General features: G+C 36.3%; 1 protein-coding gene across 1 annotated transcript; it reads left to right on the top strand.

Moving 5' to 3' along the window:
• Positions 1 to 11: 11 nt before the first annotated feature.
• On the top strand, positions 12 to 24,618 carry LOC134535026 (ankyrin repeat domain-containing protein 13C). Its single transcript, XM_063373858.1, has 11 exons — positions 12 to 230; positions 2,235 to 2,276; positions 5,408 to 5,512; positions 6,859 to 6,990; positions 7,775 to 7,986; positions 9,658 to 9,789; positions 11,325 to 11,489; positions 13,641 to 13,790; positions 15,651 to 15,780; positions 15,877 to 15,994; positions 16,412 to 24,618. Exons 1-11 carry the CDS (start codon positions 125 to 127, stop codon positions 16,425 to 16,427), a joined length of 1,308 nt encoding a protein of 435 aa, XP_063229928.1. The 5' UTR covers positions 12 to 124; the 3' UTR covers positions 16,428 to 24,618.
• Positions 24,619 to 24,847: the final 229 nt, after the last annotated feature.

The following is a 24,847-nucleotide window of genomic DNA, read 5'->3' as shown; positions in this document are numbered from 1 at the left end:
TTTAAATATGTATACATTTTTAAATATATTTTTTAGTGGTAGTTAGCTTTCACTGTTTTAAGTCAGCGGAATGTTATCGTCCTTATATTAACTCCTGCTTGACTTTGTTTGTAATTATGAAAACATGGCAGAAGATTCCTGTACGTTACACGAATGTGTATTTACAGGAGATGTAAGGAAACTGTCAGCTCTGTTACGAACAAATGACGTTTCTAAAAAAGATAAGCATGGTACGTGACACATTTTACTATACAAGCAAGTCATTTAAGTTTTTATTATTAGTGCTGTAATGATCATGTCTTTGAGTAAACATCTAATTTTTGAATTATCTGATGTCTCTTAATAGCTTATCAATATTCTGTTTTAGCAAGGCGAAGGTGAATGTTGAAGGTCCCACCTTTTCCGAAATATTAACCATCTAGGTAATACGGATATGGTTTGGGATGGTAGTTTTACAAAAAGAGTTTAACTGCTTTTGCCATCTGTAGCATGTTCAATTTTATTGGCTGACTCCCTTGTTTATTTTTTCTTACATCAATAGTTTTCATAAGCCCATATATTTCCTTAACCTCTTCATGGCAAAGTACGTAGTCTAAAATTAAAAACATGTAGCAGCTTTCACACACGGTGCTAACTGAACCATATAAGAGGCACCCAGATATGCAGATGAGATTGCTTGTGTGAATCATAAACTAGTTATTAGACAAGCCTGTGGCTAGGATCCATCAGACCATTTGGGTTCAGCAGCAAGATGCATGCGTTAATCATACGGGTCCTACAAAATTGTATAGAACTACATGCGTATCAACTTAGATTTTTATAAATTTGAGTCGTGTGTGTTGGGACTGAACACACAACTTTTTCCACTTTCTCGTGAGGCGTTAGCAATGAAATTAAATACATGTAAAGAACAACTAGGGCTTGTGTATACCTGTAGGCAAGTAAAATCTATGAAGTATTTGGAAAATATTTCAGAGAACAAAAAACATTTCAAGCTGGTTGTGTTTTGTAAAACTGGTTTTTGTGACTCAGAGAGGATTGTTTTTGTGAGTTAACCAGAGATTTGTAGGCATGGGTGTTAATCTCGGGAGGGTCAGGGAGGGGGAGTTACTCCTAGAAATAAGAAGCCCTTCAGTGTGGGAGCCTGCTTGCACTTAAAACATCAACTGTGAAATGGGTATGATAGACAAAGTGCTTCAAATGCTACAAATTTTTTCCCCTGCTTGTAGAATTGGGGCCTAATCAGCATGATTAGTGTGATCAGGCATAACTACGTAATTTTTACAACATAACTTACTAATTATTTAGATTCTTAATAGTGCAACAAGCATGACACAATAAATGTTATACAAATAAAATAATTTTCTGTGCAATAACATTCAATGCATCTGATGCCAGTCTGACAAAATTTGACTGTGTGATAAACTTAGCCTACTGATAAAATTTTTTTCTGTTTTCATCTCATAATAGGAGTGAAGTTACTGAAATGAGTGTCAGATTTATTTTTCAAATGATGGTTGGACTGGTTTGTTGATCATACAGTTATTATTAATCACATACTTTTTTAAGGTACTGGTAGATTACTAAATTTATCTACAAAATCTTTTGAGATATGTTTGCGAACAGTAATTTTTTCAAATGAATTTTAAATTTAAATTAAAAACATTTCTCTCAAATACAGTAGTGTCCCGCTTATCCGGATTAGATGGGCCCAGACCTTGTCCGGATACCAAAAGTTCAAAAGTTCAGGTCAAACAGAATTTCCCTTAAAAAATACCTGCGTAATACAAGTTGTGGATGGGTAAAACTTTAAAAATGAATGTTTTTTTTCTCTCTTATAAGTACAACTTTTCCTACAAATTAATTCTAATTTTGATACTACTGTATATGTAGACCTAAGTTTTTAACTTATGAAAATTGGTAAATCCTACTTTTTTTGTAATCCCTTCCAGATTAACTGGATGTCCGGATGAGTAGGATTCTACTGTCTACTGTCTACTTTTTCTTAAATATATATAATAAATTTTTATATATATATTTGATGTGTATAATGGCAAGAAACATTTTATATGGGATTAAAATTTATTTTTGTTGTTTGCTCTGGTACAAATACACATGTTTATGATAACAGAATATTTTGCTTTCACATCGTGTCACATCCATGACTCGGTAGTGATTACAGCGTTAGCTCTTTTATTACCTACTACATACATGTTGTTCATTTCTTGTTTCAGGGAACACAGCATTGCACTTGGCAGTTATGCTGGGAAGGAAAGGTTTGTACATTAACATAATTTCTTTCTATTTCATCCATTTATTATTCAGAGGATTTTTGGCCCATGAAAGTAAAGAAGGTTGAAAGATGCAATGGATAAAATTATTTTGCATTAAAATTTTTTAATATTTAATACTTATTAGGTAAATATGACTGTATAATAGTTAGCCTGTATCTTATATCTAGACTCTGTTATTAGTATCTAGATATTAACCCTTGGGTCTCCTCTTAAAATTTACTTACATTTATAACTGGGAAGAGATGATTAAATGCCTTTATATTAAATAAAAGCCGGAGGGGTAGCCCATGTGTGTAATTAAATTTAGATAAAATAATATAACTTTTGCATATTTAGGTTGACTGGTTGACTAAGTGGGTTAGCTAATATCTTTAAGAAAACTATTTTATAGCTAGAGGTTGCTTGCTAGATACTCCTGTTTAAGTTTTGGTCGAACATAATTGAGAAATTACTGATTGTTACTTCTAGTCTGTTCTCTTATTTTATTACTAACGGTTGCTAATTCCAAAGTTTAACACAAAGTCTATGAATGTTGTAGATACAAGAACATTTGAGTACCTAATAATTTTAAAATAAATTACTGATTAGATATAATGCATGTTGAGAATAATGGAGTTATGAAGTTCGGTGATCATGTAGATTATTTCCTATGCTAAGACCAAAAACATTTACTTCCAATCACTGGATTAAGTCTCGATGATGTAATAATTTTAACTTAAACTATGTTGCTGAAGTTTACATGTGTGTAGAGACTTGGCTGCCCCACGCCAGTGGTTTGCGTAGTCTGTCCATGATGATGAGACGTCATTGGGGCCGAGGAAACAAAAAATTTGGCAGCTAGTCCGTTCTGAGAGGTGAAGTTGGCACTAAGACTTTGCCAGATGACTGGACCCATGCTGTGGTGGGTAGTCTGCGCAAGTTAAGATATCACGATGGTAGATTTATTTGAAAATATATCGAAACAAACGTGGAAAAGTAACTAGGCTCTACATAATAAAACTTTAAAATAATTGTTTTGGGAAACTAAATCCCGTTGTTTTGTGACCACATCCTGAGCAAGGAGTTTACAGAGTACTTGGTCAGCGAGACACCAGGAGTTATGTAGATTGTGGTGTCCCAGGTAAAGCCTCTGAATGAATTGCTGCTGTGGAGGTGTAGAGACATCAAAGCTAAAGGCCCACAATGGGCAAAAAATTGTTGTGGGTTGTAATTGCCCCGGAGCCCGGAAAATCGTGCTTGCAGTGAAGAATAAAGGCATAGGCACTTGAATTTATTTGACATAAGGGCCAAGAGAGGGCATAGGTGGCACGTAAGAGGGCTTAGACTGGGACAGAATAATACCAAAATTGGCCTCCAGAAAGCGTGGGGTGGTTTGTGCAAGCGGCAGATGCTGTGGGTCCATAGTCTTTCGAAGTAAATGGGTGGTTTTGGGGCAAGGGTGCCAAAACGAGAAGTCAAAGAGTAGCCTCAGAGAGGGAAATAGCTAGAGAAGCCTGCGACGCACGTGCAGATTACAAGGAGGGGAGAGGGTAGAGGAAAGATGGTGTGGTTGGAAAGCACGCTACGGTGGCACATTGCGTGCGACAAGAGCTGATGTCCGCTGCTAATCACAATTTTTATGAAGTATTTTGAAAGTGACATAGAAAAAATTCTGTATTTGTCTCTCAAATATGGAAACCTAGTAAATAAACTTATAGCGGTTGATAAATGCTGTTAGTCAGGCAAAAAATGGAAATACTGATATTTGTCTAACTTTTTAGAAATAGCAGACAATGTGAGGAATATATCTGGTGACAAAATCTGCTACAGAACACGAGATGAGATGGCTTTGTGTAGTGCAGAGTGTTCACAGTCTGGAAAGTCGGGGAAAAGTTGGGGAAGTTCGAATTAGTCGGGGGAAATTCAGGAAATTTACTTGAAATCTTGGGAAAGTCATGGAAATTACCCAGTGATGGAGTCATCTGAGGGGAAAATTTGATACTACAGTCTGCCATCACTCTGACTGTTGAAACAATTTTTTTCATATGGTGTGCAAGTGCATAGTCATCTACATATTTTAAAATAGGATGTTGGTATGTATGTATGTATGTATGTATGTATGTATGTATGTATGTATGTATGTATGTATGTATGTATGTATGTATGTATGTATGTACGTATGACATTGATAAACTCCTACACAGTTTGCCCGATCACCATGAAAGTTGGAACCTCAAAATTTTTTTCTTCATGGAGGAGGTTTTTATGCTATCCATTTTTTTTTGTAACTCTTCACTATATGGCATTGCAGCGCATCAACTTCTTTATCGTTCAACCGATCACCACGGGTAAGTTCATTTTTATAACAGAAAATCATAGGTCAGAGACATACAAACCGTAAGTGTGTATCATTTCTCTATATCCGCCACACGGCCGTATAGTAAGGTTTGGCAAGTTCCTATCCTTCTCCTTGGTGAGATCCGTCCGCTTAGTGGAGCTCGCGGCAGCTAGCTGTAAATATACACTGGCAGAACAACGTCTGCCAGGTTCTGCCAGTGATAGCATTATTTTGCACAGTTGTCATTTAAATTAAGACAGTTGCTATCTACATCTGATTTCAAAAAAAGTTCCCTTCACCCCGTGTTCAGCTCAGGCAATGCCGGGAACTGCAGTTAGTACACTATAAAATTGCGTTTACAAGGTTCTGTTTGAAATAAAAAAGAAAGTGGAGAAAGAACTAGGCCAGCTATGGGGATTGTGGAGGGTGGATTTTCTTTATACCTCTCAAAAAATTGAAAAATGAGAATTTTTTTAGTAAACATAGGGAAATTTTAAATTACGGCTAGGGAAAAGTCAGGGAAATTCTGTTACAGTTTTGTGTAGATACCCTGCAGTCTCGTCGCTGGTGCGCAAGCTGAAGCAGCAGGCGCGGGAGCAGATGGAGGAGCGGAGGCCTTAAAAATTATCCTGGATAAAAATAATGGCATAAAAATAAATGGTTGGTGACTGGGAATCTTAAGTGGTACTTCATGAAATGTGATGTATCTAATACACTTGAACTGTTTGTCTTGAATGCAATCTCCAGAAACATTTGTTCTTTGAGTGAACTTCATCTGAGGTGTTGATGATTGCAGAGTGCGTGCATCTGCTGTTGGCGCACGGAGCCCCGGTCAAAGTGAAGAACCTCGCTGGGTGGAGCCCCCTTGCGGAGGCGATCAGCTATGGCGATCGCCAGACAAGTGAGGCATTTGTGTCGTTTGTAGTCTCATTGAGCCTGTAAGCATGGGCCTAGTGTTCCTAGGTCCTTCAGGGTTCTCGGTGGTCGTGGTCACTTTATCGCAGCGAGAAGACTAAACCAATGATTAGGCTTCAGTGAATACTGTTTTTTTTTCCCCATTTGTATTGAATTTCGACTTAAATATCAAGTTAATCATGAATAACGAATATTTTTCAAATCAAATACAAAAATTCAGGTAAATTTTTTTTAACTCTTCTGAGGAATCCAATAAAAATTAATGCCAGATGGATATGTACTAAAATAATTTAAAAAGCACTCTTATGCATAATTATTTTGTATAGTAAAAACAATAAAAGTATGAATTTATGGAGTAACTGTAGTAACTAAGCACAGACTTGTAAAAAGACTACAAATTCATTTTATTTTATTCGGTCCGAAGGAGTTAATTTTTATTTGAGCAGGTCTTAAAATTTCTGAAATATAGATATTCCTGATGAAATTAGCATAAATTATAATTTGAGGTTAAGTTAAAGTGTACTAGCATATTGGTGTTTTTATATTCTTTTAAAAATACAAACATTTTGGATAATCGTCGCCTTTGTAATATTCTACAACAAACTGCACTTTTTATAATATTTATAATCAGGTCATAATGATAACTTTAGGTCATTCAATTAAAAACTGAAAAAAATATTGAAGTAGGTTCACATACACAAAGCATCTCTCATTCTCTATAAATCTCACTATATTTCTCTATGTATTAAAATCTTTATATATCTATTTCATCTATATCTCTATATGTATCCATATATCTCCATATTACCCCGGCTCTGTATCTATGTATCTATGTTTATATCGCAATATATCTATCTATCTTTTAATCTACATATATCCCTTTTTTATCTCTCTGTATACGTCTATATATCTTCCTATTTATATTTTATCTTTACAAAACAGAAGACGAACACACAAACATTCATTTGAATATATATACTATTTACCTATCTATATTTTTATCTATCTTTTTACCTGTCACAGGTGTGACATAGGTACATAAAAACACGCGCGTATTCAATTGCGACGTTGTCAAAATTTCAAATAATTGGTGAAGAACTTTTTGGAGATTTAAGATTCTGAACAAGTGAACATTTGCAATTTTTATTTACATGGGTATTTATACAGATTTACGTGTGATTCTTGTATTGTGAGGCAAAACCCACGCATAAAAAAAAACCTTGACTCGAATGTGGTGGGGCCCCCCTTCCTCTGCCCCCTCGGTGTGGATGGCCGCCGATCCAGTGTGTTGCTCGGGTCTCCCATCACCCCGGGGCTGCTCTTGTGCCGCAGTCTCGTCGCTGGTGCGCAAGCTGAAGCAGCAGGCGCGGGAGCAGATGGAGGAGCGGAGGCCGAACCTGGTGGCCGCCCTCAACCAGATGGGGGACTTCTACATGGAGCTCAAGTGGGACTTCCAGAGCTGGGGTGAGCGGCGTCCGCTTTTCACGGTGTTGTACGTAGTGAGTTGGCACGATGGTACAGTGCCAGGACTCGTATGTCCTCTTATCATCTTTAAAACATCTTCCATATATTTTTCATTGAATAGTGGCTCTTAAAGGTTCTTAAATTTTACCAGTTATCCTTAAAAACTCTTTAATAAAGACTGATTATGGAAAAGTAATGTATAAATGTTGGTATTTTTATGTTCTTTTGTTTTTGACTTCGGCAACAAACAACACTTCACGCTTGCGCAGTTTTAAATAGAGTGTATTTTGTATCTCACCTTCAAACCAAAAAGGTGTGTTTTACTGAGTTTCTTTTAAGTTCTATGGTTTATGTAACTAGCTATCAAATTAATCATTAGGGCTACAAATTTCAGATGGCCATTGTACTTGAGTTAGATGTGTGTTTCTGAGATAATTATGGACAGGGGCTTATCTGAAAGAAGGTTGGATTAAACAAGGAAATAATTTTTTGTGCATTTACTATTTGACATTTTTTTTTTCTCAGAGGACATGAGCTATTACAAGTACTAGTTTTCTACCTCTCGATAGTGGTGAAGGCAATGGTTTCTTTAAAAAAAATTTTTGGATTTCACAAGAGGATACGAACAATGAGTGTGTGGTGGAACGTCTTTATTAGCTTAACTCCAGTTTGATGGAAAAGTGTTCCTCTCTTTTTTTCTGTATTTAGTGCTATTGTGTGTAGCCAATGAGGTATTCTTTTTTATTTAAGTTTGAAGGCTGTCGAATTGTCGTCTGTGTTTCAGTCCCGCTGGTGTCTCGTATCCTACCGTCCGACATCTGCAGGATACACAAGCGTGGTTCCTCTATCCGCTTGGACACCACGCTGGTCGACTTCAACGACATGCGGTGGGAGCGCGGGGACATCAGCTTCCTGTTCATGGGCGATCGCAAGCCCAACCAGTCGTTGATCGTGCTCGACAACAAAGCTCAGCTCTACCAGCGAGTGCGATACGAGGTGGGTTATGAATGGTTCCTCATGAAGTCGAGCAATAGGCATGTAACCCTTGGCGGTGCACAGCAGTGACTTTCGTAAAATATTTATATATGATAATTTTAAGGTAGGCAATTTAATTTTATTCTAACAGCAGTTTATTTTTTGTTGCTGTTGTTACTGTATGACAAAAATTTCTAATATTGCTTTTAAAATAGAACTAACTGGGTTTTGAGGGTATCATCTCAGGAGCATAAAGATTATGTTTTAGCTGGAGTTGAAAACTCAAATTTTTTACATCATGATGATTTTCATCTGAAATACCGTATATACTCGTGTATAGCGCGCCCTTTTTTCCCCTCAAGTAAAGGAAAAAAATAAGGATGCGCGCAATACACGGAAAAAAAAAATTGGGGGGGGGGGGGAGGCGGGCAGGAGTGGAAGTCGTTAACTGCCGGGTGACGGGTGGGTGACGGGTGACGGGTGGGTGACGTTTCTGGCCAGCCCCCACACATACGCACAAGCAACAAGGCCTCTCTTTCACACACACACGCACGCACACAACCTGGTCTCTCTCTCTCTCTCTCTCTCTCACACACACACACACACACACACACACACACACACACACACACACACACACACACACACGTGCGCGCGCAAGCACGCAGGTCTCTTGTTTACTTTTAGACCTCCCCCTCTACAGCTAGTAAAATAAAAGAGAGAGAGAGAGAGAGAGAGAGAGAGAGAGAGAGAGAGAGAGAGAGAGAGAGAGAGAGAGAGAGAGAGAGAGAGAGAGAGAGAGAGAGAGAGAAAATATTGACACCAGTCCCCCCTACCACTTCCTTCGCTTCGTCGCAGCTGCTACCGGTGAGTCATCTACTCCGTGTCACATTCCTGCCTGCCTCCCTTCCTCCCACCCACGTACCAGTTGTGATGATACAGCGCTTCATTATCTTCCGTCTACACAGCAGAGTTTAAGTATTTTCCTGACGCATCACCACACATCAATTTAAATTATCAGGTACCACAAAATGTTAGTAAAATTTATTTATGGGAAAAAAATTTTCAAATTTTTTTTTTCTTTGGAATTTGTTGCAAAAATCGTGGTGCGCGCTATACACGAGGGCGCGCTATACACGAGTAAATACGGTACTACACTTAAAATACACAGCTTACAAAAATATGGTAGACTGTTTTAAACTGTATTATATTTAAATTTTTGCCTTGCAGTAGTCATTCATTAACAGTACTTCCATACTTAACGACCTGGACTATTGTACAAGAGACATTTATTACTTTAATTTTTTAAAATTTTGTACAATAAATACAGACCACCTTACGTCAATTGGTGTGCTAGGAACATATCAGAATATCTCATTTTCTCACTCTGATAACTTCAAGAAATTCTTACACATATACATTTGTGTTAACTTATTTATAAATACTAAATTTATGATATTAATATTGGTTTGGACAGATAATTTACAATTTTATAAGTATAGAACTACATAACATACATTTATGCAAATACACATTATCAAAAATATTTGTTTAGAATAAGCCTTGCATCAAACTTTTAAAATGGAACCTGTGACCATGTTTCAAGTTTCTATTAAATTTCCATTTTCAGTTTTCAGAGTTTGTGTATTCACATGCTGAAAGTGATGCATGTGTGGGTTTTGTGCATTCCAGGAAACGGAAATGGAGATTGAAGATGAAGTGGACATTTTAATGAGTAGCGACATAATGGCTGCCCAAATGTCCACCAAGTCCATCACCTTCACCCGGGCCCAGACTGGTTGGATATTCCGTGAGGATAGAAAGGTGGGAATGTGATCGCTCATTTTTTTTGAACTGAAACTTCTTTTCTGAGGGGGCTACAATTTTTGAGTATTACAGAAATTCCGATCGCACGAGGGGAATACTACGGAGTGGGGGAATCAGGAGAGGAGGGGAATAGTTAAGTATGTGGTGGGGGAACCGGTGGAGGCGGAGAGTACGTCACAGCGGCGATGCCACTCCCAACAAACGCACCAGCGGTCAAAAGGGAAGATGGCAAAAGGGGGTGAATACATACTTAGCGTAGCATGCTGTGTGCTAGTTGTAACGGCCGGAAGGGGAGATGGCAAAAGAGAGATGGTAGAAATGACACAGCTATGAATGCTATGGAATTCTCGTAACACTGCTTGTGTTTGTCTACTTCTAAGTTTTTCTTTCATCCTCACTATTCTCAATTATTATCCCTGGTTCAATAAAAAATACTAATAATTTATCTCTGTCTACCTAGTAAGCAAAAAGTTTCACTTCTATTGTTCGTGGACTCTACACAAACATTTTTTTTTTATACTGGGTGCTCATTATGATCTGGATAATTTTGCAAACTCGTAGAAACAAAAAAGTGAATATACTCTATGTTAATTGAATTAATTCATTTGAATTACAGCTTAATGCCTCGTTGACATCGGGGCTATTATAGACTAATATTAACTGTCACATAAAATGTGTTACGTTCGCTCAAAAAACTACTTGTATTTGATTTGAAAATTTCAATTGGTTTTAATGCTAGTGAACTTAATCAATCCTAATTTATGATTAGCTCATGAGTATTTAATTTACTGCCATCTTTTACAGTCTGCCATGATTATTGCTTGACATAAATAACATGCATTATTGGCAATAAATAAAAATATTTTTAAAGTTATTTTTACCAGACTTACGAATATTCATGGCATTTTTAGTTGAATGCCATCTGCAGGAGGGTAAAGCTGTTTGCAGATGCTTGGTTTCAAGAATTTGGAATCGAAAGAAACCATCTTGATTTCAAAGGTTTCAACTCTTTTTATGCTAGCCTTTAATAATTTTCAATTATTTTGTTGTCAAAATTTGGCTTTGCTAAAGAATACATAAATAATATATATTTTAATGGATTCCTGAAGTTAATAATGACTGCATGAGACATATAATTTATCCTGTGAAGTATTGAATTCCATTTTGGGAATTAATATCACTGAAATAATATAGTTAATAGATGATATGTTATGGTATTTTTAACCCACTTAATTGTGATTTCTGCTTTAACGAAGGCTGATTTTAATATTGCACAATAAAAATTGTTATAGCATTAAAATTGTTGAAACCAACATGCCATCTTTCAGTTCCTATCTCTTCCTTATAAATTCCTGATCAGGCCAGCTACACAATTGCATTAGTGGTAATAAAGTTCGGAGAATGAGAGGTAAAGGTAAGAGGAAAAACAGAAGTCTACGCGGGACATGTGTCAAGAGCATGACGTGATGCGTATGTGGGAACATTTTCGATCCAACACGTTGATAGTTTTGCGTGTGTGTTTTCGCATGCAGGAAATGGTGGGGCCGTTCCAGGCGGACTTCTATGTGATAAACGGCATGGTTCTGGAGTCGCGCAAGAGGCGGGAACATCTCTCGGAGGAGGACCTGCAGAAGAACAAGGCGATAATGGAGAGCTTCACCAAGGGCAGCACGCAGGGGTTCGACAACAACGGCGAGGTGTGTGTATTGTTCTTGCCAGGGTTCTTGCGGGCCCTGATAGTCTTATGTTTCCTAAGTCAACTGACTGGTTCGTGAGTGGCTTGCAGAGAGGGAGGCGGGGTATGTGTTTCAGGTTCATGCCAATCCTGTTTTACGTGTTTTAAGTAGAATTTTGAGTCAAAAATATTAATTTATTCAGGAATATTGAATATTTTACAAGTCAAATTTAAACATACTGTTAAATCATTTTTTTTATACTTCGCTGGAGTTCAAGAGAAATGATTGAAAAATACAGTCAAATGAAAAAATTTATATAAATGATAGGGTCGTGCAAATAGAAAAAAAATGAAACCTGACAACGCATTTTTAAACCATAAAAATTCTAAATGGTTTTGTTATTAATATTCATTATATACATAAAAATAGAATATTTTCAGTAATTTGTAATTGTAATCACTTATTATGTGTTACATATAAAAATCATGTAAATACTATGTTGTAGAAAATCAATCCAAATTTCTCAATAAACCTTCTTGGCTTTGTACATGTTACTTACTCATCTCATTTGTGAATGAGTCCCAGTTCTTATATATTGATAATGAATAATGAATAAAATTATTTGATTTTAAATGTTGAAGTGAATATCAAATAGAGAATATTTGTTAACCCTAATGGGTTTCCTCAGCCTCTCTGCGTATTTGATTTCTCCATTCATCTATCTGACTGAGTTGGAACGGTATCTTTTTTCCATTGCACATATAGACCCAGTGTTGGCAAGGCCTAAGCTAAGAGCAATGCGTTAACAAAGAAAAGGGGGAAAATCACTAAAAATTTGATGTCATCCAGGGCTGCGCCCACAGAGCCTGATATGTCACCACCCCACCTCACCCCTATCCTCTTGGCGTTTGAACTCCCCACCAGCGATGTGCATGTTTGCGTGCGTGAGTGCGCCACGAACTTCCGCAAGAGGGCGCTGTTGAGTCAGTGCAATAAATAGTTAACTTTATATAGGATTACTCTTTAGTTCATGTCTTTAATTATTTTTTATAGTTTGCATACTTTAACTTCATACCTCCTTGGCCCTTATTTTAAACTTGGTCCCACTCGTCTGTACTGTCGGAACGTGCCTGTGGCGTCACAGCCAACCGCCAGTGTTATGCATTAATAATACTGTGTTTTGACAGCAATCAGCTAGATGGACAGAATATAAATTACGGTGTCAAATGTATGTGTTTTTTCAGGTATTCTGAGAAAGACTTGTCTGCTTTTTATGTTTAAAATTGGTTCTAATGTTTATGCGACTTTCCCTTCCTCAGAATTGAAAGGGGCTTCTTTGCAGTAGTCCTTGCAGGCAGTTCAGCTTGGGCCTCCGTCAGGGTCTGACGCTGTCGCGGGGAGCTCACTGATATTTAACGGCAATAGTTCTTTTTTTTTACTTACATATTAAAAAGCAGTACAATTTAATTCATTCAGTTTGTCACCCATATTGTCTATGTTTGTTAATTAGTCAAAAGGCATATGTGTATCATGAATTTATATGGTAATATATAGTTTTTTGTCTTTTACCAAATATTGTTTTAATAAAGAATTTTATTAACGTACTGACTTACTAACAAATATAAAATTTTTGGAGATTCGCACTTGAATATTTACAGGAAAAATTCTAATTGGTTTTGTATCTGTTATTAGGTCTGTTAAAGAAATGTCAGTAATTTGATGGGTATCGGTTTTTATCTGTATCGCCAGTCGCCGATGAACAATGAGAACTCAGCTAGTCTCAGTAGTCTCCACTATTTATGTTGATATTTATGTTGATTATTCAGATGTGTGCCAGTAGGTGGTGGTGGTCAGGGGTGCAACAACAAGGGGGGGGGGGGGCCTAGGGTTTCCCCCCCCCCCCCCTCTGAAAGCTTGAAGTGGGGGCAAACGGGGGCAAAGAAAGTGATGTGTAATCAATTTTTAGATGATAAAACTGCTTAAATAGCACCATTTTCCACCTTGAAATACAAATTTTCCCGGGGGAGGAGCCCCGGAACCCCCCTGCTTCAACAGGGGGGGATCAATGATTCTTTATAAAAAGGTATATTGGCTCCCCCCCTTTGGAAATTTAGTTGTTGCGCCCCTGGTGGTGGTGGTGGAAGCAGAGAGAGTGAGGGATCGATGTTGCAGCCGGTGAGGCGGCAGTCGCTGACCCCGCCTCCGGAGAGCCGGGTGTCGTGGCAGGAGTACCTGGCGGCGGAGCCCGGGGGCCATGCCCCGCTGGGCCGCGGCATGGTGTACAAGGAGACCAGCAAGGGCTTCAAGGCCACCGTGGCGATGGTGAGGGCACGTCGCTCCAGCGCCAGCCAGCGCGCACCCTGTGGTGTTCCAGAGAAACACGAGTGTCCAGATATAAAATATAAATGTGATTACTAGAGACCTGCAAAATTCACGGGTTCATTGACTTCGAGGATAGACTCCACAGTCCTTTAAATACTCGCGGAAATGACACCTGTTCGTTGGCTACTGACGCGTGAGACGTCTCAACTAGGCTGTCCGTAATTCGGCACTTTCTTGGTTTAGTTTTTCCCATTGGTTCACAGTTCCCCGTATAAAATGTGGGCCAATGGCAGAAGCGGTACGAAGGTATGGTTGTTTTGATGCTAGCCTATCGCGAAATGAATCCGCAAATTTTGCATGTCTCTAGTGATTACTCTATAATAACATTTCATTGCTGATGTTACCACTCTTTTTGTTAATACAATCAATCTTAACACCATGTGATATATAGTAGCAGCTTACTTGCTTGTATATATCTGTGATGAAAAAGATGTTGCGATTACCAAATATATATTGAGATTCCAGATTAAATCGGCCGAAATTGAGTTAGTAATATTGCTGAACTAAAATACAATTTACCTGGCTACCATTAACAACAAAAACTCGTGAATAACAGGTTTAAGTATGTAAATATGAGCTAAATTGATCACTAATTTGGAAATACAGCATATAAAAAAAGATTCACTTAATATATTGCAATAGATGTAACTGTATTTTGCGGTTTGTGAAAATTTTCTGGATCAATATTTAGAGTAGTAGGTTGTGGAAAATAAGGCAAATAGGAACTGAAATGAAAGGTTGTTTGGGTAAGTTAGGTTAGGTTAGGGTAGGTTAGGTTAGGTTAGGTTATGTTAGTTTAGGTTAAGTTAAGTTAATTTAGCTGCAAAATTTAAATAAATAAATTAATAAAAAAATTTTTAACTGTAAAATTTTACAATATTTTTCCATATAATTATTGTGGCTGACATAACTTAACCAACCTTTCACTGTTTCACTTAAGTATTATTTGTCTAGTTTTCCAGAAGTTATTAACATGAAGTGGAAAAAAAAAAATAGTGGGACAATAATTCTCAATCTTACTATTCAAATTCAATATTCATATTTTGTGAATAATTTGATATTCATATTCAATTCGAAATAAAAAATTATATTTGCACAGGCCTACTGACTGGGATTGAGGTTTTTTTATTTTGCATTTCTACTTCGTCTTGTAGTAGGTAGTTTTAGAGTTGTCCTAGGGTTTTGTGATTTTTGTTTGATTTTGAAGTTTAGCGTGATGAGCTAGGGACAAGATTATGTGGTGAATTGCGTTAAACCAAAATAACACCGAAAAACATGTCAAAACACAGAAATGCAATTTAAAAAAAAATTTTAAAATGCAAATAATTTTAACACAGCGCCCAAAATTCAAATTATATAATGGAATAAGGAATGTTTTAGTGTTTGAAATTTAAGGAAAGTTGATATTTCGAAGAAAAAAAATTGTACCTCAGTGCATGGTTCAGAAAAATTAATTTAATTTGTTTTATTATGCATTTCCTATTGAATTTTTTTTAAAACTATTCATGCTTGCTAATTTATTTTTATTCTGAATATATCTGTTTTCAACCAATTTTTTTAAAAAAAATTATTTTCTTGTAAAAATGCAGCATAAAAATTTTACTCCTATTTTGGTGGATTAAGCATTACAAAACACGTTTTATAAAAATGAAAACGATAACACCAAAATCTTTGTTTTGAAAATGAAATTGGACTGAAAATAAAACCACGAAATCTTGTCGCTAGTGATGACACATCTTCCATGTTAATTTCAGAATATGTGCGTCACCATTGGTGTGTGTGTGTGTGTGTGATTCGTAGAGCCCTGACTTCCCGTTATCTGTCGACATGCTGCTCAATGTGCTGGAGGTGATCGCCCCTTTCAAGCACTTCAGCAAACTGCGTGAGTTCGTCCAGATGAAGCTACCTCCAGGTTTCCCCGTTAAAATAGGTGCGGCACTCGGTTCTTTAAATCTGAAAAAATTTCAATTTTTAACTTTTCAATCGAGGGATATTTGTTATTACAGTCTTGTTTGTTTTTCTGCAGATATTCCTATCCTGCCGACTGTAACGGCCAAGATCACATTCCAGGAGTTTGCGTTCCGAAATGATATCAAACCGGAACTTTTCGAGATACCAGCAAACTACGTAGAAGACCCCACAAGGTTACTACATTAAAACTAAAGTAACAAAAGTTGTAGTTGAAGATTAGTAAGATTAAAAGTAGTAATGTGTCTGTTCTGTCATCATCAACTACTTTTAGCTTGTAGCCGGGTCAGCAAAGTAAAAATGTCTCCATCTTTCTCTGTCATTCCACCATTCCTCCTCCATCACTCTGTTCCATTCTTTTCCTCTCTCCTGCACTTCTTTAAGCATCTGCTCTTCCCACTTTCTCTTTGGGTCTTCCTTGGGGCAGAAAACATCGCTAATTGGATTACAGTGTGTGGTTTTTTTTAAGATGAAAAAAATAACAAAATATTGTAAATGATGACAGTGTCGAGAAAACTGGTTTAGTTTTAGTTTCAGGTGCTCATAAAGTGGAAGCAGTCTTGTAACTGTGCGTGCTGTTGGCGTGCGCGCAGGTTTCCAGACTTATGACGATTCGACCACGTGATGCTGGTCGAGATAGGCTACCGCTGCCCGCCGGCGCGGGGCGCCGGCAGCTGGCACGGCAAGGTGCGGCCGTGCCTCGCCCTCCTCGCCAGCCCCCCGCGGAGCGGGCGCGGCGGGGGCCGCCGCCACAAGGGCTCCGCCCCCCAGCTGGTCGCGCTGGAGTTCCCCCTCACCCTCCACCTGGGCAGCATCTACTCCAGCCACTGCGTGCTGTACCTCGACGCCAACCCGCCCCCTTGATGGCGGCACGGCCTCTTGCGCGGCCGCTGGCCCGCGTGATGCTCCGTGCTGGCGTGCTGACGGCCTCTCCTCACCCAGACTCCTAACTTAAACTGAACGGCTTTATTTACATTGTAAAGACAATCCTGGAGATTTCTTTAAGTGGCTGGGCCATTGCCCACTTTTGCTTTGCATGGCACACAATCTTCTAAAGTTACTACAAAAGAATTATATATACGTATATAAATTAATCATTTTTTTATAATAAATAAAATTATAATCCATCATTGCAGCCTGAGCAAGTTGGAATGAAATATCAAGCAACCAAATAAATTTGCCACAAAAGTATCAGTACATTAAGTATAAACAGTTATATTATTCTGCATACTTTTTAAAGTACACGCTCACAAGACACTGAAATAATCGTTTAATTTAAAAATTTTTTTCAATATAATGCAAGTCAAATATTCAGACAGAATAAACCACGAAACAACCGTTACTCATATATCCGTGCAAATAACTGCAACCGCACACTATTAGTCATGATTAACCCTTCTTGATCACCTTCAAAATTTTAAAAATAATCAATTCAAACATGCTTATTTTTCCATTGGGGCTTTATAAAAACAGTGGCATTTATTTCCTGTGTTCGTCAGTTTGTGTAATTACAGAAAAACATGAAATACAGTGAAACCTCGATTCTACGTACACTCACGGTTCTCCAAAATTTGTCCTTACGACCGAGTTGTACGTACGAACCAGCGAGGTCAAATTACGACCATTTGTGGCTATCCACCCCCCCCCCCCCCCTTCATTTTTCCCACAGCTGCTGCGGGAAATGAATTGCCGTTGCCATGTCCTGCTGCCACGGGAAATGACCTGCCGTTTCTATATATTATACTGATGTAATTTCGATCGAAATTTTATCCTATTCGTGCAGAAACAACACTTGTGCTAATCAAACGTAAAAATAAAAAAAAAACTCAACACTGAAGGCAGTGTCGTAAGCCCCGTGTTTACATTTTTTTTATATTTTATATCAATAAAATAATAATTAACACACAATATATTTGCTCAAATAAAAAAAATACCGTGGGTACTTTAAGTGTAGATAAGATTAGCTAGTAGACCTAAAAACATAGTGAAAAACGTAACGTTTATAATCGGCAATGAACATTTTAAATCGCAAAATATACCTATTTTATAACATGAAAAGTTGCTTTTATTTCTAAACATGTAATAATTTAAGCCTAGGCGTGTAAAAGTCCGATTAATTATAGCAGGAGACAATCTAAAATGCACGAGGGAAAAACGTAAACTCACGAATATATAAACGTAATGGGAATGTCGGGAATATTACGTGGCTGCTGGTAAGTTCTGATACTGTTTTTATGTCACAACTTAGCCGAAATACTGGTACGAGACATAAACTTCACAAGATAAAATGAGCAGACTCTTGGTAACTGTTTTATACGTATTTTATAATTTCGGAAGTATTGTACAGTTGATGCATATTTTTTAAACTAACCATTTATTTCTGGGGATCGTAAATAATTAATTATTGGTATCAAGAAATCAAGATGAACGTAAACTTGAACATGTCAAGGCAGCGAGAAAACTGGTGCGTATACCAATAAACTGGTATTAGATCTGGACAAAACTGGTACACGGGAGGTGGAGCTTATTTTTTTTCCGCTAAGCTCGCATCTATTGGCTGGCTGCTGATGGAAGGTCACGAGTCTGGGCGGAGCGTTGAGTGAGTTATACTGCGCATGCGCAGCTCAGCGAACAAAGAGAGCCAGCAGGCGGCTACGCCGCGCCGTAACAGCATCTGACCGAGTACAATGACCTTTCTCCGCGTACAGCGTGCTATTGACGGTAAATTTCCATCAATTTGCAGCCATTTTTTTTTTTAAATTTTTTACTGTGACACATTTTGTATGTAGCATGTATTTGTTATAAACGCTGCAGGTTGAGACTGTATTTTAATAAACTTTAACGTATTTCTTACATTTTTCATATTTTTTAAACTTTTTTTTAAATTATATGCCTCATTTTTCACGGTTTCTGAAAATCTGTACATACGACCGAGGTGTACGTACGAACCGGGGGCCGTACAAGCGAGGTTTTACTGTACTTATTTTTATTAATGCTACCCGTGAAGGCCCCCATATATGATCAGTCCGAACTACTGTGTATGGGAACAGCAATTCGCCAGTCCAAACAATCAGTCCATCAACTGAGTGTAGAAGCAGACATCTTAGTTTGTAATTAGGCCTGTGCGTATATTCAAATTCCGATCTGAATAATAAACTACAGTAGAACCCTGTTATAACGAATCTGAAGGGAGTAGTTTATATGTTCACTATAGAGGGGAAACTTTATATCTGGGAAAACTTTTATATTGGCAATACATACTCAAAAGCAAAATCTTAACTACACATAGGCCTAAGCCATGAAAAGAACGAATGAAAATACTCAAAGCAACAGTTTTATGAGCAAATGCAGATAATATTTTTAATGAACACTTTCTATTACCTAATGGTTCTTGGAAATCGGCGTATTATCCTTTTTTCGGGCATTTAATACTCTGTGACGTTATCGCAGCTTGAGAAAGATTGTTCAGCTTGTTTAATATTGTACTTAATGTGGATGTTGCAATTCCCAGTTCCTTTGCTATTAACACGTGCGGGACAGTGGGGTTGGAGTCTCCCTTTTCAATAATGTCCAGTTTATCTCGCACAGATAATGCCTTACGTTTTTTAACACGTTTTTCACCTTTTTTATGTACGTATTTCTTATTGAAGCACATTTGCAGCTTAATAACACGTAATTATTTTTACCGTCAAAAGTAAATAAACGAAAAATAACGAGTCTGGTGCATCAAAGATTACAACGTATCATTTAGTATCGCAGTTGCTAAAGCTGGAACGAAATTTTCCCACTTTCTATGGAAAAATTTTGTCCACAGAGTTCTATCTAGTGGTAGTCTTACGAACCTTACCCGATCAAAATGTCCGAAACGTGAACGATAAAAATGAGACGTAAAAATATTGAATTTGCTGCTATAATGTACATACGTATTTGTGTGGCGGTAATTTATTTATAATTTTGATAACATAATAAATGTACACGTGTTCGCCCATTCTTTAACTATGCAGGGAAAACTATTTTTTATTTTCACCAAACTGATCACCATTTTTGGCTACACGTAGCCTACCGAGGCCACTCGAATACGACTTGTTTATAATATGAACAGTGGACAATCGAGTAGCGTATTGCTGAGAAAAACTTCAATGTGATCCAGAAGAGATGTTTTGTGAAAAAACTTTTAATTATATGAAAATATTTGAGATAAATGTGCATTATGTCGGCAAAATTTGTTCGTGGTACACGGGAAAACGTATCAACATTGACAAAAGTTGTGCGCTATATACAATAAATTAATACATAACCTCAAATCATTTTGCCGGGACTGAGACGGAAATTCACAATAAACGGGAATTCATTATAGGCGGGTTCACTATAAACGGGTTCTACTGTATTTGATTCGACCTCAAACACTAACACTTCGAAATAACGAATATTTGTTTGCATACGACTACTTGTCATAGTATACCTCGTGAGTTTGTCATGTACCAATGTTCACTGGTGAGACTGTCATTTGTGTGCCTTTTTTGATTGTTAATGGGACGTCAGAATCAAAAACATGAACAATAAGTGACTTTTAATCATGCAACAAAAATTAAAAGTTTTTTTCGCTACTGTCTCGCTAAATAGTAACTGAAATAATCGCATAAACAGTTAAAACACTGCATTTTTGTCACATTTCAAACGTGAAACCAAAACAAAAAAAAATTATTTGTATTCTTTTCATCACATGCACTACAAGTGGGTAAAAAATAAACATCAACAACTATGGACTACTACACCACAAAACACGTATACTCCCATTGAGATAGACATTAAAAGAAGTAGTAATTGTCATAGTATTAATGGCGTATAAATCGATAGCCACAATCAATTTAACATCATGTGATACAGTAGCATCTTGCGATATATATCTATGACGAAACAGACGTTGCAACACACAAGTGTAAAAAAAACATAAATAATTGTTTAAAATTACAAGTTAAATTGAAAAGTTGTGTTTATTTATAATATTGCTGAACTAAAATACCAATTTCCTGATGCCAGTCACTGAACACTCGGGAATAACAAGAGTTTAAATTATGTAAATACAAGCTTATTCAATCACTTTTTTGGGAATACAGCATTTAAAAAAAAAGATTCATGGTTTTTGTAAAATAGATTGCAATGGATTTCATAATATTTCATGATTTGCGAAAATTTTCTTGAATATGGCAGGTTGTTGAAAATAAGGTGAATAAGAACTGAAATAAAATGTTGGTTGGTTATGTTAATTTATGTTAGCTGCATGATTAAAAAAAAACATTTATTTTATAATTTAAATATTTTAACATACTTTTTCCATATAATTATTGAAGCTAACTTAACTTAACCAACCTTTTATTTTTGTATTATTTGTATAATTTTCTAAATTTTTACATGACATGAAATTTTTTTTTTAGGGGGTTTCTTATTCTCATTGTTACTACCAATTCAAATTCAATATTTGTATTTACGAATAATTTTATATTTTTCAAACTAAAAAAACTGATGTTTGCTCAGGCCTATATATATATATATATATATAATGTTTGGTTGTTTTTCTATATTTTTTAATTTTTTATAACTAATAGTGCAACTGCAATTGCAACATCCAAAGTATTCTTACATATTCTACAATGAAATTATACATTGAACAGCAGCAGTGGCCACAAGGCTCTTCGTGTGTGGGGCCTTTTAGACATTATGTACACTAGACCCCTAATTTTACGAATGCAGATTTAACGAAGGTAATGATTTTACGACTACGTTCTCAAAAACCGTTGAAACATCTGAAAATTTGACACCAATAATACATGATCAGAAAAAATTTGAAGGGAAAAAAATTACAATAAAAGCTTATTAAATTTGTTGTTATTTTCTAATGCACAACGTAGGTATATTTTGTGTGGGCTTTAATATTCTAAATTAGGTTAATTAGGCTTTAATACTCTAAATTGAATTATTTGAGTTAAAATTAATAAGATTTTGCAGTACAAATACGGTCTTGTACAGAGTTTCTTGTCGATTTTGTCAAGCAGTGTGGTGTGCAGTCCCAGCAAACACATGCTCCATCGTACAGTAGTTGCAATTGTTACAAGATAGTTATTTCCTGATTATTTACTTACATTAAAACTGTCAATTTGGGTTCTGATTCATTTGATAAATAATTGTTTATTAAGTTAACACCTTTACTTAAAACTTAGGTTTTTTCAGCATTCCTGTAGGTACTATGTTTCCCAGAATCTTTAAGAGTTGAAATATCAAGAAATCAAAGTTCAATACATATCTGTTCCACTTGATTTGCAAGATAAATTAATGTGAAAAATAATTGTAATACCTTCTATGCTATTTGTTAGGTGTGCACACCAAATAATTTTATGTCTTCTTTGAACTGGAGTATTTTAAAAATATTGTGATTGTGGAAATGCTAATTGACGTGTCTACAAATTTGTGTGAGTAGTATCAAAATGTCTTTAGTTTTCCGCTCTAAAGTTATTTCCAGCATTAAATGTTCATATTCGTCAGAGATTCAGTGTGCCGATCCATGCCAGCATCAGCATCGTGAGGTTAATCATTGCCAGCCTATCTGTCAAATCGTTGGACGTCTCTCAATCACTGTACCTATGTTATACGAACATTCTGTCGAGTGACTGTTGTTTAGATTGAACAATGCACCCATGTTATGAATGCAGTGAGATCGAACATCGTTTCCATCCAATGGTAAGAAAATGATCAAGTTTCACTCCAGCACACTTGAAGCACCTTGTAAAGCAGCGAAGATCACATGTAAACTTGTTATTTTCTAGGTTTTGGTTTCATAACCACGCTGAAAATGAGACAGTCATCTTTTTTTGTTCTAAGAACGTGATTTCTAGTGTTCCTTGAATGGGAATTGAGTGTACACTTTGTAGTTTTATATTACGTTACGTATTACAGTTTTTTTTAAATTTGTGTGATGGTTGTTTTGACTTCAAAAGTTGACCATTCATGTTCTGTATCCATGACTTGAAAGTATTTTGTTGTTGGTCTATAAATATGCCAAAGAAAATTGTGAGAAAAATTGAGCTGCACATTTTTTTATCCTGCAAGTTAACACATCAGTGTTGTCACAGTGAGGTAGTATTCTGTTTCCATTGTAGATTTTCCAGTGTAGATAACTTGCATACATTTTCATATCCTGCAAAATGTAATTGGGCGAATCCCCATAAACAATTTCTGACTTGTAGTGGGTACTCTTAAAGACTTGGATGTTACTCATGTGCTTGTAGCATTGAGTTATTGTTACATCTGGATAGAACAAAAAAAAAAATCAAACAGTGGCAATATTTTGATCAGTTATGCTTTACATCTAAGATTAAAAAGATTATAAATATTGGAATCTGAACCATTGAGGACAAGATTTCACATTGGTGGTGAAACTGAAACTAACACAGTTTTTCCTCACTGTAAAATAATGTTTTTTTAAAATACTTTGTATGCAAACAATTTTTTTCTTGATTTGTGGAACCCCTACAATTTTGGGCATTTTAATGGTTTATTTTATGCTGAGTTTTTAAAAAATAAATGAATTAGAAAAATTAAATCTAATATTATAGTCATTGCTGAAGTTGAAGTCAAAGATCATTTAAATATATTGCTACATATAGTAAATGGTAAAATCCATTTATAACTTTGAGTGCTTGAGTAAAGTGTTTTATCAGCACGTCATGCATACCACATCCTGAATAAGATAATGTAGGAAACATTAACAAGTTACCACTGAGATACTTTTGAAAATTTTTTTCATCATAGATGCCACATGGTGGTTTTGCGATCTTGTGAGTTCAAAGTGGTGCATTTATTCTTGTCACCCTCATTGTAATAACTGTTATAAATAAGTTTTAAAAATAAAGTCATATTGTGTGGGTCTTGGCTGAATGCCATTAAGTTGACTGACTGTTCTTGTGAATGTGTATGGCTTTAGGGAGGAAAAAAAATATGTGCTGCCAATTTTTCTTGCAGACAGTATTTGTTTATAATTGATTCCTTTTGAGTAGATTATCGTAGAATAATTTTTGTACATTGCGTTTTTTTTTTGTGTATTTCTCATTACACTGTCGAAGTGAAGAAATCGACTTTGTTATGTGTGTCGTCAGTGGATGTGTGTCATCAGTGGTGGAGGAAATGTGATAGTAAAACTATAACCTTATCAATAAGTCTTACATTCTTGTGGATATCCTGTTCATTAGCACGCACCAACGTAGTTTGCAAGATGAACATTTTCGGTGTGGGGCCCGAGGTGACTGTTTCCTGACGCAGCGTTACTGCTGCTTGACTTAAGATGCTTTGCGAGCTTACCTTCAGAGCACAACCTGATTATTTGTTTGTAGGATGCTTGGTACCGTATTAGTGCCACCCTTTTTTCGTTCGACAAAAAGTGGTAGATTTTACAATTAGCTTGTCAGTTGTGCATCAACATACTTTAATTACTATGTGACAAATGGTGCTGAGTATTTAAAATACTTTTCAGCACCCGTTTTTTTTTTCTAAGTACAAGCTTTTAAACTGTTAATAGGCATGTTACAATTAAATAGATGTAAAAGGTATGAAACCACCATTTTAGAAATAACAGTGTATAACAAAATAATTGGAATTTTGTAGTTTACATTTATTTATTTATGTATTATATGTTATTGTGAAATATTTAACAACAGTCCTTCAACTGCCGGTGAGAGCATATCCAAGATTCATGCTGTTCCAAGTTTTGTATGTGATTTACAATTCTCATAAATTATGCACATTCTTACCAGATGTTTTCATCATCCTTGCATATGTCTTTGTTCCTTCCATGGTTTTTTTTAAAATATAGTCGATGGAAGACAGGAGATACTGGTGCAGTCTTTAAACAAAATTATTTTCATTAAAGACTTATTTCTGTATAGACATTTATTAATACTTAGTACCTGGCTGTGTGGGTGGCATTCCACTTTCTTTTCTGCATGATGCTGATTAGTGAAATGTTTTTGAGGTAAACT

This window comes from Bacillus rossius, chromosome 8 (genome assembly GCF_032445375.1).
Source record: "Bacillus rossius redtenbacheri isolate Brsri chromosome 8, Brsri_v3, whole genome shotgun sequence".
Lineage (NCBI taxonomy): Eukaryota > Metazoa > Arthropoda > Insecta > Phasmatodea > Bacillidae > Bacillus > Bacillus rossius.
Note: the sequence above shows the minus strand (reverse complement) of the source record. Positions and strands in the feature narration are given on the sequence as shown.

Coding starts and splice junctions, on each gene's coding strand:
- LOC134535026 (XM_063373858.1), top strand. CDS start 125: ATGGCAGAAGATTCCTGTACGTTACACGAATGTGTATTTACAGGAGAT. Junction 5,513..6,858: donor CTATGGCGATCGCCAGACAA/GTGAGGCATTTG, acceptor CTTGTGCCGCAG/TCTCGTCGCTGGTGCGCAAG. Junction 6,991..7,774: donor GTGGGACTTCCAGAGCTGGG/GTGAGCGGCGTC, acceptor TCTGTGTTTCAG/TCCCGCTGGTGTCTCGTATC.